The 12,324-nt window shown below is 57.9% G+C and overlaps 1 protein-coding gene across 2 annotated transcripts in view; it reads left to right on the top strand.

Annotated features, from left to right (window-relative positions):
- Positions 1-12,324, top strand: part of PIK3R3 (phosphoinositide-3-kinase regulatory subunit 3) — a 77,505-nt gene that overhangs the window by 6,671 nt on the left and 58,510 nt on the right. For both annotated transcript variants that reach the window (XM_074152692.1, XM_074152691.1), the window contains exons 4-6: positions 7,280-7,411; positions 10,249-10,450; positions 10,820-10,905. In XM_074152692.1, coding sequence (XP_074008793.1) covers positions 7,280-7,411; positions 10,249-10,450; positions 10,820-10,905 — 420 coding nt within the window. The remainder of the gene's footprint in view (positions 1-7,279; positions 7,412-10,248; positions 10,451-10,819; positions 10,906-12,324) is intronic.

The following is a 12,324-nucleotide window of genomic DNA, read 5'->3' as shown; positions in this document are numbered from 1 at the left end:
CCCCATCTCCTGTAGGACCTAAATAAGCTCTTTTTTTTGGCAACTCAGAGGGCTGCCCTGGGTGCTTGGTGACACCAAGGCTGGGCAAAGCCAGCGCCAGCTGGGGGGGGGCGGGTAGGACATATCAGGTGTTTGCTAGCTCTCAGCTGGAGGGGCTGATGCTCAGTCCTGCCACAGAGATGCTCTGCAAACAGGATGGGGATGCTGTTCCTGCCAGGGCCAAGCATTCCAACAGAGCCCAGGCTTGGCAGCCTGCTCCCTCTGCAGCTTCCTGCAGACTGGAGAGCCAGTGGTGCTTCCCCAGGGCCCTGCTGGAGCCCAAACTGGGCTGGGGAGGGCAGGAGAGCATCTCTGTTTTGGCTCCCATACATTGTATTTGGTGGGGTAAAACACCCCTGCCAAAAAAATGGGAGTTTGCATGCCCCATGTGCGAGATGGCAGAGGCAAGGGTCATGTTTCTCTTCTTCCCACACTCCTGATGGTCCATCCCCCCAGCACTCCACCTCTGCCAGCAGCCCGCCTGCAAAAGTTAAGCTCCATCCTGGGGAATGGGGAGAAATCAGAGCTGGGGCTGGCAGTGGCTGGAACCGAACTGCATCTCGGCTGGGGAAAAACCAAGTTCCCACCGGGGGTTTCAGCTTCTCTGTGAATGCCCAAATCACACTGGCATTTGGCAGTGATGGCAGAAAAACTGCTAGAGAGGGCAAGGAAAAAGGATCAGGGGCTGGAAAAGTTTGAGTGTTGGAAAACAGGGTGTTTTCTACACTGAAAGAGCATCTGAACTTTCAGTGGGGAGAAGGAGGAGGTTTCTGTGTAGACAAGGAGCCATGTGGGTCAGAGCAGCCCTGGCTGTTCCAGAGAGCCCCCGGGGATCTCTGGATCTCCCCCCCGGGCAGCACAGGCACCTGGCTGAGTTGTGCAGATTGAACCCTTTCCCCATCCCTGGTCCTTTCAGGACCTGTACCCATGGGCGACCTACCCTGACGGGGCAGCCTCCAATCTGAACATCGCCCAGGCTTTGGGATGAAGCATTCCCAGGTTCCCACCCTCATGAGGCCGTGGCAGCATCAGGCACGGTGAGCTTCGAAGTAGCATGGCTCCATGTGGCTATACAGCCTGGGCTGGGGCTACCCCTGTCCCCTGCCCCAGCACTGGTGACATCCTGCCAGGATGGTGGTGGCATCTGACTGCTGGCTAGAGCCTGTGGACCAAACATGGTATTTCTATGTTGGATGATGTGAGAAATAATATTTATAGGGGAGGAAAAAAAAGAGACGACAAAACCAAAGCTCATCGATAAAGGTGGGGAGTGAATCGAGCACCCACCGCCACCTGGCTGAGGTGACACCAGGGCCGGTGGGTGGAGCACAGACTGAAGGGTGGTGGGCTCACAGCAGGCTTATGTTGGCTTCAGAGGAGAATTAAAGGTTTTAGGATACACGGTGTCTAATTCAGGCCCTTATGCCCTGAGAGGCGAGCAGGGCCATGCGACGCCGCTGAACACGGGAGTCGGAGTCACGTGGCGGCACCAAAAAGGGACTTAATGAAAAGCTACAGCCCCAGGGGGGACCAGGGGGACTCGCCAAAGGGCTGCAGGCAATGAGCCAGCCAGGAGCCCTGCTGCAGCTGCGGGGAGAGTTATGGGCAGGAAAAAAAGAAGAAAGCAGAGCTTTAAACGGCAGTGGCAGGGTACAGCACTCGCCCCGGCTGCCCCCCGTGCTCCCTGCAGTGCCCAGCTGCTGGATGTGGGGCTGCTTCATGGCCTGGGGGCATCTCTGTGCCCATCGTGCCAGGGGCCACACGCTGACCCTGAGGGTTCCCAGCCCCCAGCACTCCTGCTGTCCTCTGCGTGTAGCTTAGGGGCTGTTTTGAGGACAGGGGATGGGGCAAATCACCTGCAAAGTCCCCCGTGGCTGTGATGCCTGTGGAAGACATCACCCCCTCTGGTGCCCAAGGGTGATGTCTTCTCACCACATGCTTGCTCAGAGTACTGCCTGCACCCCTTTTCCCCTGACATGTGCCAGGCAGCCTTCTCCTCTGCCACTGAACCTGGAAACTTGGAATCTTCTCTGGCCAGCCGCAGCAGAGCCATGGGTGGGCTGGTGGGTGCCAGAGCCCTTTGGAGCTGAGGGACCCGAGTGCGGGAGGCTTGGCATGGGGACGGCTGCAAAGTCCTGCGTGTAGTGGCCAGGTGGTGCTTTGCCATCACTGGGTAAGGATGGTCTGCATCCTCAGCCCTCCTCCCTGTGGGGGACAGAGCAAAGGAGACCTTGCAAGCACCCCACCCCGTGGCAACCTGGATGCCCCATATGGCTCGGATGGGGCTGAACACTGAAACCTCCCACATTTTGGATACCACATACCCCAGTGTGAGCTCAGGGGTCCATCAGGAGAGGCAAAAACCATGAGCCTTCCCCAGGCGGTGCTGGGGAGAGCCTCTGCTGTTGGCAGGGCCAGGCAGGAGCTGCCTGTATCCCGGGCTGCCGGGGCGAATCCGCCGGCAGCGCGAGGCGGATTGGAGCCGGTGTCTCCAGGCGTGCCGTGCCTGCGCTGCCATCCTGCCCGCTTTGATCTCGGCCCCGACACAGAGCTGTCTGCCTGGAGACTCGTTCACGTGCCCGGGAATTAGGTCAGGCCTCGGTGGGGATTAGCAGGCGATGGTGGGCTCCGGGGCTTCACCGGAGCTGCTGCTGGGCAGAAAGGACTGGGCTGGAGTGAAGGGAGGGGGGGCCTCACACTGCTCCCCCCATCATCACAGCATGGATGCCCAGGGAGGGAGTGCATCCCCATCCTCATCCCTGGGATGCCAGAGGGGGTTGGAGGGCTCTGGTTTCTCCTGGCCAACTATTAACCTCACCACGACTTCTTTACTCCCAAACACAAGGTGCCCCGGTGCCTGCCGCACTGCTTTTTATTTATACCTGCAGTGGAAATAAACCCCGCATCGTCAGCCTGGCAAGAGGCATGAGCTCATCTTTTATATTTGGTGGTGACGAAAGAAGGGTAAATAAACAGCAGTGGTGCAGACATCCCTGCCAGAGCCATCGGGGAGAATTGAGGGGGGAGCTTTTGCCATCCCCTTCCGTAGCTGCTGGGGAAATTGAGGAAGGGAACTGAACTTGGGAAGGCAAGGCAGGGGAAAGCAGCCTCGCTGGGCACCCTGGAAAAGGGGTCCCAGCACTCCTGCCCTGGATGAGTGGAAGCTGGGGGTATGCCGAGGTGAAACCCAGCTGCGAGGGTGTTTGGGGCTGCCAGGAGCTCCCATGCATGGGCAGGGGATGTCCTGGAAGCTGCCAAATCCACAGCACAAGGTACTGGCAGGCTGGCTGAGAGATGTTACAATGATGCTGAACTGAAGCTGGGGAAATATTCCCTGATTTGGTCCACAGTTCCCCAGTAAACCCCCACTGTGGGGTGCCCGGCAGCCTCAAACACCTGGCTGGGTCCCAGGGGTGTACAGGTCCTTGCGCAGGCAGCGTCTGTGTGGATGGGAAGGTATAGCCCCCAGGACTGGGTGACAAGGATGTCCCTGCAGCGCCAGCTGATGCTTAAACCTGAAAGGTCTGGAAGGGGTAGGGAAAATCCCAAGTCAGTATTTAAGTCAGCCCCAGGTATGAGTGGTTTGGGGACCACGGGGACCACGGGGACCACAGGGACCATGCGCCCAAGGGCATTGCGCTGTGGCAGTACTTGGCAGCCAACGTCCGGCTGAGCCTGTAGGACTCCCTGCTGCACCCTATCACCCATGCTCTGGCCAGGGACGTGGGGCACAGCTGTCACCCATGTCCATATGCAGGGGACAGCTGGTTACTGGGACCCGCTCAAGCCTCTCCTTCAAAATAACCCCCACACACACCTCGTCCCTGTCACCTCTTGGCTAAACATCCTCCGCGTTTACCGAAACTCCGGGCTTACTCACACCTCCCCAGACTGGCTGCAGCTGCCGGGAGATGTCCCGATATTTCCTGCCCAGCCTGACTCAGCCCAAAGCCCCGGCACCCCTCTGCTCTGCTGGGATGCCGATCTGGCATCCCAGTGGGAGGAGGCTGGGAGCACCCATTGTTTTTCCCTCTGGAACAGTGGTCATCCCGCACACCCTTTCCCCAGCCCCAAATTTATTCATGCTTTTCAGACCCCAATGGGCAAGGGATGCTCTCTGCTGGTCCCCAGCCACTTGCTTGCTCTGCCAGCAGGTCAGCAAGCAGGTTGTGTGCTGGAGGGGGTTGCTATTGGGTTGAGGTTGGGGTTTTGGGGTATTTTCCTTCTATTTGTGTCAGACGGATGGAATCCCTCCGTCATTCCCCTGGGGAAGGGACGGGAACATCTGGAGAGCAGCGGGAGAGCTGTGACTCATCCTGCAGCATCATTAACTTCTTATAGCTGGTTATCATCTCCCTCTGATAAGGAGCGAGGAGCATCCATGGGGTCAGGCCATCAGTAATTGGCTGGGAAGGCTCCAGGGTTAACCCTTTCCCGCCTGAGCATCCCCCAGCTGCTGGGGTACAGCCGGTGCTGGGGAGCAGCTTGGACCACTCCCAGTTATGCTCTCAGCCCAGCGGGGAGCCTAGCTCACCACGGTAGCTCCACAGGACAGAGGGGAGCTGGGGCAGGAGGATGCCACTGCATCTCCAGAAGGATGGGGGCAACAGGCTAATGGCTATTTCTAGCCAATGTGCCAAGGAGAACGGTGCCATGAGCAATCAGTCCCTGTTAGCAGGGTGTAAATCCCACCCCCACCCCCCCCAGCCCCGTCTCCCCATCATGCCTCTCTCAGGGTGCAAAGATGTTTTTGAGTTTTGCTTTGAAACTGGCTGAGCCTTCCCTTTGAACACCCCCCAAGCCCATGCCTAATGATGCAAATGAGATAATTAGGCCTCGGTGGAGCCCGGGGCTGATCGCCTGGGGCCAGCACCCGGCAGCAGCCCCTTCCCTGCGCAGAAACAGCTTGCGGCTGCTCTCCCCAATCCGCGCCAGCATCCTTAAGGCAAGTGACAGGTCCCTGCAGAAACCTCCATGGTGGGCAGGGGGGAGCAACCGGGCTCCCCCGGGATGAGAAGGAGTTTGGAGTTTGCCTGGTGCATCCCGCTGATGGGAGCAGCTCTCTGCAATTCAGCCCAGGCAATGAGACCCCAAGATCTCTCCCAGCACAATCCTTAGGTTTTGGCCACTCACTGAGGGGTTTCAGCCCAAAATGGGGGTTGGAGCATCTCGCAGGATCCCTGCCCTGGCTCTCCTTCCCCCGCCCGGCTGGAGCCAATCTGTCAGCTCACTTCTCCATTTTTGCTTGCAAAAATGGGGAACTGGCTGTCATCCCCCACCAAACCCCAGTGGAAATAATTCTTTTGGCCAGCTGAGAAGGTCCACAAGTGTGACTGGGAGATGGGAGCATCAGCATGGACCAAAGCGGGGCTGGGGTGCAGCAGTCCAGAGCTGGCACAACTCTGCCCACCTTGAGGATGCCGAGGGCAGAGTGGTCCATGGGGTGATGCTGTGATGTTGGGGGCGTGCCAGAAAGGCAGCGCCCGCCTTTGTCCTGGGTTGCGTTTGGCCATGCTGGACGGCTGCCTGTCCCAGCACGGTGGCATCTCTCCCAGCCGTCCCCGTGCTGCCCCTGGGCACCGTTCCCGGCCAGCCGGGTGCTTGCTCCTGAAAATGAGGTAGCGTCTCCAATGGCTGGGTTAAAGGCTTCGCCAGGCATTGGTCAATCTGTTTTCTCTCTGGTCTCCGAGCCAAATGCCAGGCACTGTCCATAAGGGACCCGCTACGGCTTCTTGTTCCCAAGCAAGGGGAGGGGGAGGCGAGCAGGCTCCCAGGCTGCCTGGCCCATGGTGGGAACGCTCCAAGGAGATGAGATCAAGGTCAAGGTGCCCAAAACCAGCCTCTGCCAGGAGTTAGGGAGCTGTTCCCCATCCCAGCCCCACTGGCCAGGCACCTCTGAAGCCTTGCCCTAGAAAACAGCTTTTCTCTAGGTTTTTGGGCTTCTCACCCCAGAAGGGAGCATGGCCACACACAGTCAGCTGAAATGGTTGGAGACTCGAGGCATTTTCTACTGGAAAATGCAGTGCTGGGAGATGGAGCATCTCCCAAAATGGCTTCAATTTCAGTAAAGCTACATTTGGTCATAAAGACCTAGAGAGAGGACAGGAAACAGGCTCAAAGCAGAGGAAGCCCACCATCTTCTCAGTCACAACACACCGGGCCATTTGGGGCCTGACACATCATCTTTAAGAAAGTGCAAAATTTGCTCTTTTTTCAATATTCTCATTTAGAAGACGTGAGAAATTCAGTTTTTACAAACAAACCATTTCAAACGATCCCAAATATCTTGGGGGTTTTTATTATCTCTTCCCCCTCCGCCTCCTGCTCTCCCCCCCCCCCGCCCCAGGATTTCTCCTATGAGGAGAATTTCAAAACATTGCATTTGGCTCCAGTTCGAATCAAAGGCAGATTTTGAAACCCCTAGATCTTTGCAAAAGGGACCGTTACCCTCCGGGGCAGCCACCTCCCAGCCCGGCTGGGCTGAGAGACCTCCAAGAAAAACGCATGAGGCAATACCAAAGGATGCTAAAAGGGCTCTTCGCCCTGGACCCCGGTGAAGCAATGTCTCCGTGCTGGCCCAGCTGCTGAGCTTGGATGGACGTGACCCACCCTTGGGCTCCTGCTGGACCCTGGGACATTTCTGCTCGGACCACTGTCCCCATCCTGAGCCCAGGCTGGGTGGTCTCAGCCTCCTCCAGGCACTTTGCCCCATCCCTGGAGCATCATTCACTGCCTTCCCCAGGGAAGCTGCTTTTCGGGGCCTATTTGCAGTGTTTCAGGCTCACTGGGGGTGACGTGGGCCTTCAGCAATGTGCATTGCCTGGGGACCATAACCCCGTTCCATGGATGCATTTTTCCAAGCAGTTCCTCCAGGGCTAGGGTTGCTACATGGTGCCTGGACCTTGATGGCCCAAGCTGCTCAGCCTGTCCCGTGGGTGCTGTCCTGCAGTGGGACCCCAGTGGGACAGCGAGAGCCCCTGGATGAGTGTACACAAGGCAGACATGCTGCCTCGTGCTCTCCATAGGCACGTGGAATTCAGGGTCAGTGGAAACTGGGATGGAAATATTTGCTGGGGGGCGGTTCTTGGCAGTGAAATCATGAGCTGCCACACCTGGGAGATGGGGGCACAGGCAAAGAAATCGGCAAGAGGAAGGCCCGGAGGGGTGCAAGAGCTCTGAACTCCACACCGGAGTGGGCAGCACCACAGGCTAAGGGTTCCTGCTGGGTCTCTCCCTGCAGATGCCTCAGCCGTGGACATGGACCTATACGATGCCCAGACGCTGGCAGAGGCCCTGAAGTGGTACCTCCAGGAGCTCCCATCGCCCCTGATCCCTCCAGCTCTCTACAGCGAATTGGTTCACGTAGCTCAAGGTAAGCACAGCAGGGCTCCCTCCATGCCCAGGACGTTTGTGGGGCTGGAGAAGCTTTGGGAAGCCCCTGAAAGGCTCCGCAGCATCTCCAGTTGACCCCATCTCCTGCCCAATCCTGCACTAAGGGCAGATCCCAAGAAGGACCACTGGAATCATCAGCTTTTGGGAGGTGCTCCCGGAAAGCAAGGAGAGACCCAGTGGGCAGCTTTGCGCCCCCCGCCCCCAGCATGGTCCTTTCATGCTGCAGTGCCCGGAGGAGGAGGTACTGCCTGCCGGGACAGGCGGCTGCCAAGGCTGGGTGATGCTGGCCCCAGAAGAAAGCATTATTATAATATTTTGGCTCTGTTGCCTGGGAATTTTTTACTGTAATCTCGTTAACTCTTGGCTTTATATGGGCATAGAAAATTCTCCACTTTTTCAGCTCAGTGGCATTAGGAAGTGCCTGTTAGGTCCCTGCAAGATTTCCAGCCTTTGTGGAAATGTATGACACATTCAAGGTTTCAGTTTTATTTGAATTTTTTTTTTCAAATAAAAAGGGCAGGGCTCATACCCAGGTCAGCGGAGTCCACAGTCCATCCAAACAGACAGCCTGGACCAAAACCCATTTCAAATGAGTCCTAGCAGAGCTGCTCAGCCCCTTCCAGCCCAAGGCCCTGCAGGCATCACTGGGCACACATGAAGCCCTTGCCCACCGCGTTAGACAGGACCTGAACCTCTTGATGTCTTTGAAACCAGGATTTCCTCTTTTGCAGCAGTTCTCATCTCACTGCCACTCGCTGCAGTATCCTCCATCCCTGTGCATCACTTCCCAGTCCTAAGCCAGATTAGTGTTTGGGCAGATCATGCTCTTGGCTGCCTTAAGAGGCACTAAAAGATCACCCGTGGCCAGACCACTGTAGCCTTTTCCTACCATGCCTTGGTGGGAAAAAGCAATGGGCTCTTCATGGCCTCCAGCAAGGCAGTAGGGACACACAGAGAAGATGTGGGATAACTTACACCCCCTTATCCCTGCCCTGCACAGAGACATGGAGACAGGAGAAATACCCCTGGGGCCAGTGGCACTGAGATGCTGCCTTCCCCTCACCCATCGGAGAGAGGAGAAATCAAAGGCTGCATCCCTTCCAAGGATAAAAACACAATTAGGAAGCAATTAGCTGGGTTGCCTCGTTAAGTGACTTCAAAGGGAAGCGCCTTTCCCCACAGCCTGCCCCAGAGCGGGCTCTTCTCCTGGCACAAAGGGTGCAGGAGGAGAAGGAGGGGGCAGGAATGGAGGCAAAACTGATGGGGATTTCTCCGGGGCTTTAAAAAAAAAAAAATAAACCCAGAAGTCTTTCAGAAGATGGTGCTGGTATTTGGCAGTCTGCCCTGCAAGCAGGCTCCTTTGGCCCCGCTCGAGGCTGCGGGCTAGAAAAGTGGCAGGCTGACCACCTGCAAAAGGAGGTCAAAAACATCCCCAAGTTCCCCCTTTGCCTTTGGACCTTTCCCCTCCAGCATCCCCTGGGTGCAAAAAGGTGCAAACTGGCGTCAGGGAGGCCTGGAGCAAAGCCAAATATCCCACGGGAGCAGCTTGTTGGATACAGGGGTACACAAACACCCCATGGCCATCCCAGCGGGGTATGTAGACTTGCTTCACAGGGGATCTGGACCCCTCACACCTCCAGCTCTGGTGCATCTGGCCCCAAGGATGGATGCTGGGAGCTGGCTGGGCATCTGCCAAGCCTCAGCCCTGGTGCAAAAAGTCAGGGAGCTGAGTCAGCCCCGGCCGAGCCGGGCTTTGAAGCTGAGAGCAACACAGCCCTGGGGACCTCCCTGTCCCCCCGCAGATGAAAGGGCAAGGCCAAGGCAGGGATGGAGGACGGCTGGAGAGGGGCTGTTTCCCGTGCCCGGGACAGGACCATAGTCCCAGGCCACTGAGCTCACAGCTCACAAGACTGGGGAGCCCCGGCCAAGGCTGCCAGAGGGCACTAGGGGCACGGGGGGACACTGGTGGGAACACCATAGGGCTGTAGGCTGCTCGGGGCACCCATGACAGGGGTTCTGGCAGAACCTTCATGACGTACACCACCATTAGGTGCCTGTTTTTATTCACATGGGCAATTAGAGTACCGCTACCAGCCCTCCCTGCTGCTGCATTTCAGGGGGCAAGAGAGACCACACTGGGAGAACTACAAGGGTCTCGCTATAGCCATGTCTGTAGCTCTCAGCCCAGGTGCAGCTTTTCTTCTCCTAAAAATCCTTTTCCCTCCCAGTTTGTTTTTTCTGCAGGGGAGGGTTGAGCCTTTAAACTCCGCAGATCTTCCAGCTGGTGCCTATTTCCCCACCCCTCCTTTGCTCTGCCTTCTCTATGGCTTTGCTGTGCACCAGGGAAGGGGTCTGGCAATTCTCCTCCATCAGAGCAGTAGTTGGGGGTGTTTAGGTGCAGCCCCTGCCAGGTGAGGAGCTCAGCCTCTGATGCTCTCTCCCTGGCTGTGCTGAGTGGTGGAATGTGCTAAAGTCACCCTACAACCTCATCTGGGATGGTGTGAGTGGGTAAAGGGGGCTGGCAGCCTCCAGTGAGAGGTGGCTGAGACCCCCAGGGCATCAGCTCTGTGTACCCTGTGCTTGATGGGGTACCCACGTGTCCCACAGCCTGTCTGTGGGAAGGGATGGGCTACAAAGAAATAGTCAGGGTTTTGGGGGCAGAGGCTGAGGTCAGGTTTTTTGGGGGGTTGGCGGGGAGTAGAGACCTGCCACAGCTCACACCATGTGTGCTGGCAGGCACCGGGCTCCCATGAAAGGCAAGGAGAAGCCCCAACCTCCCAAACTGACCTTTCTTCTCCTGTTTCCCCTCCGCTGCAGAGACCCCGGGCCTGGAGGAGTGCGGCCAACGAGCCAGAGCCCTGCTGGCCCCCCCGGCCCTCCCGCAGCCCCAGGCGCTGCTCCTGCGCCAGCTCACCCGCCACTTCTGCCACCTCTGCCAGGGCACCCGCAGGAGCCGCCTCTCACCCCGGCTCCTCGGCGAGCTCTTCGGGGAGCTGCTTCTCCACCCCACGGCAGCCAGGTGAGGTGCCCCTGTCACACACGGGATGGAGCGGGCAAGAGAAGGGTGACCATAGCCAGTCATGGGCATGTTGTCCCCCAACCAAGCTGGTTTTGCTGGATGACAGCCCACCAGCAGCTCAGCCCCAGAGTTTTCCGAAGGGGGAGGCCACAGCTGTGAGCCCCCATCCCAACTGTGGTGCTCTGACATCACACTCGTTACCACGATGACCATGCGTGATGTCACAGATGGGACTGGGATACGCAGCACCACCCCAGCCCTACAAGAGAACCATCGGGGCGGCTGGCTCCTGTCCCAGGGGCAAGAGGGTCTCTGGGGAGGTTGTGAGCTGCTGGCACCCTCATGGACCACCTCCCCTTCTCCCCGCAGCACCGAGGCGAGCCCCGAGCTCCGCGCAAGGATCCTCGAGTCCCTCATCGTGGCCGGCGAGGCGGCAGAGGTGCCGGCAGCCCCTGGTAAGAGATGCCCGGCTGGCGGAGGCGGGGGGGCAGCAGGAGGGGCAGCAGGAGGGAATTTCGTGAAGGTGGTTTCGGTGGCTGGAACAGTGACAGGAAGGTGCCCATGTCCCCGTGGCAGTGCCTGGTCTGGCTCCCTGGCCAGGCACACTGTTCCCATTTCCCCCCCTCCTTTCTCCTCAGAGATACTGGTTTTGGGGCATTTCTTTGCAGCCCCTTGGGAAGTTTGCAGCTGTTTTCTTGCTTAATGTCCATGTCGCTGCTCTTTGGTCCTGGCGTGGTGCGAGTGGGTCCTGCTCCCCTATTTTGGGGGCTCGGTAGATGTGGGTGCTCTCGGTCGGCGGCTGCTGCACGGCTTGTTTCAGTGGGCAGGGACCTGGCTGCAGTCTGGGAGGAAAAGAAGACCAACACAACCATAAAACGGCAGGACGGTGCTTGCTGCGGGATCAAACCCGGGTTTATGATTTTTGACTTGCATTTAGTTTTCATGTGTGCCAAGCCGCACTGCGTCCATCGACACACTGCTGCTTCCCCCGTGGGGCATCCCCAGGATGGGGATGAGGATGGGCATTTGCCTCCCACCTCGCCATGTGTGGGAAAGGAGCCAGGAGCCTGTTTTTCTGCAGATGTTAGTAATGCCACCCAGCCTTCACCCCCCAGGACTGCAGTTCTGCCCCTTTTATTATCGACACCAGCGTTTGCCTCCAGCACTTCCTTGTTCTTTACTTCTGCTGTGGTGGTTGAAGTCCCAGGCCTCTGCTAGCCACCTTCTCCTGCTGTGTCCCTCTTGCTTGGTGGCATCTCATGTCTCATTAGTGTCCAAAACTGAAGAGCATGCCCCTCGTGCCCTCTGCAGCACTCCAAGGATGGGAAGCAAGTGGTCCATCCAGGCAGGGAGGAAGGGTGCATGCTCACTGGAGCACAAACCACACACCTTGAGGACCACAGAAGTCCATCCCTGTGGGATCCCATCTCCAGGCACCCGCCAGGATCCATCTGTGTCCCCGCACTGAGCTGCCCAGACCCCCAGGAGGCACAACTGCTTCCAGCCCTCCTTGCTTGGAGATGTGTTGGCATTTGCCCCGGTGAATCCTGTCTCCTTGTGATGTATCTGGGTCCTTGTCATCACCCTGCCTCCCTGGGGGATGGCTGGGCCAGGCAGGATTACAACTCTTAATATTCCTCGTAAATCAGCCCTTTCAGACCTGTCATCTTATTTATTGCTCTCCCCCGAGCTCTCGCCCACGAGTTTGTCGAGATCTGTATAGCTCTTCCACCCGCTGATCCAGATGTTGGGCAGCTGCAGCCCAGTGGTCCCCGGTGTCCCCATTGCCATCCTCAGACATCCTCAGACCCTGCTCTGTCACTGGTCGCCTCCACCCCAAACTTAGCGGAGGGGTTGGGCAGGACTCTGGGGTC

This window comes from Numenius arquata, chromosome 8 (assembly GCF_964106895.1).
Source record: "Numenius arquata chromosome 8, bNumArq3.hap1.1, whole genome shotgun sequence".
Taxonomy (NCBI): Eukaryota; Metazoa; Chordata; class Aves; order Charadriiformes; family Scolopacidae; genus Numenius; species Numenius arquata.
This window is presented reverse-complemented; position numbering and strand designations above follow the sequence as displayed.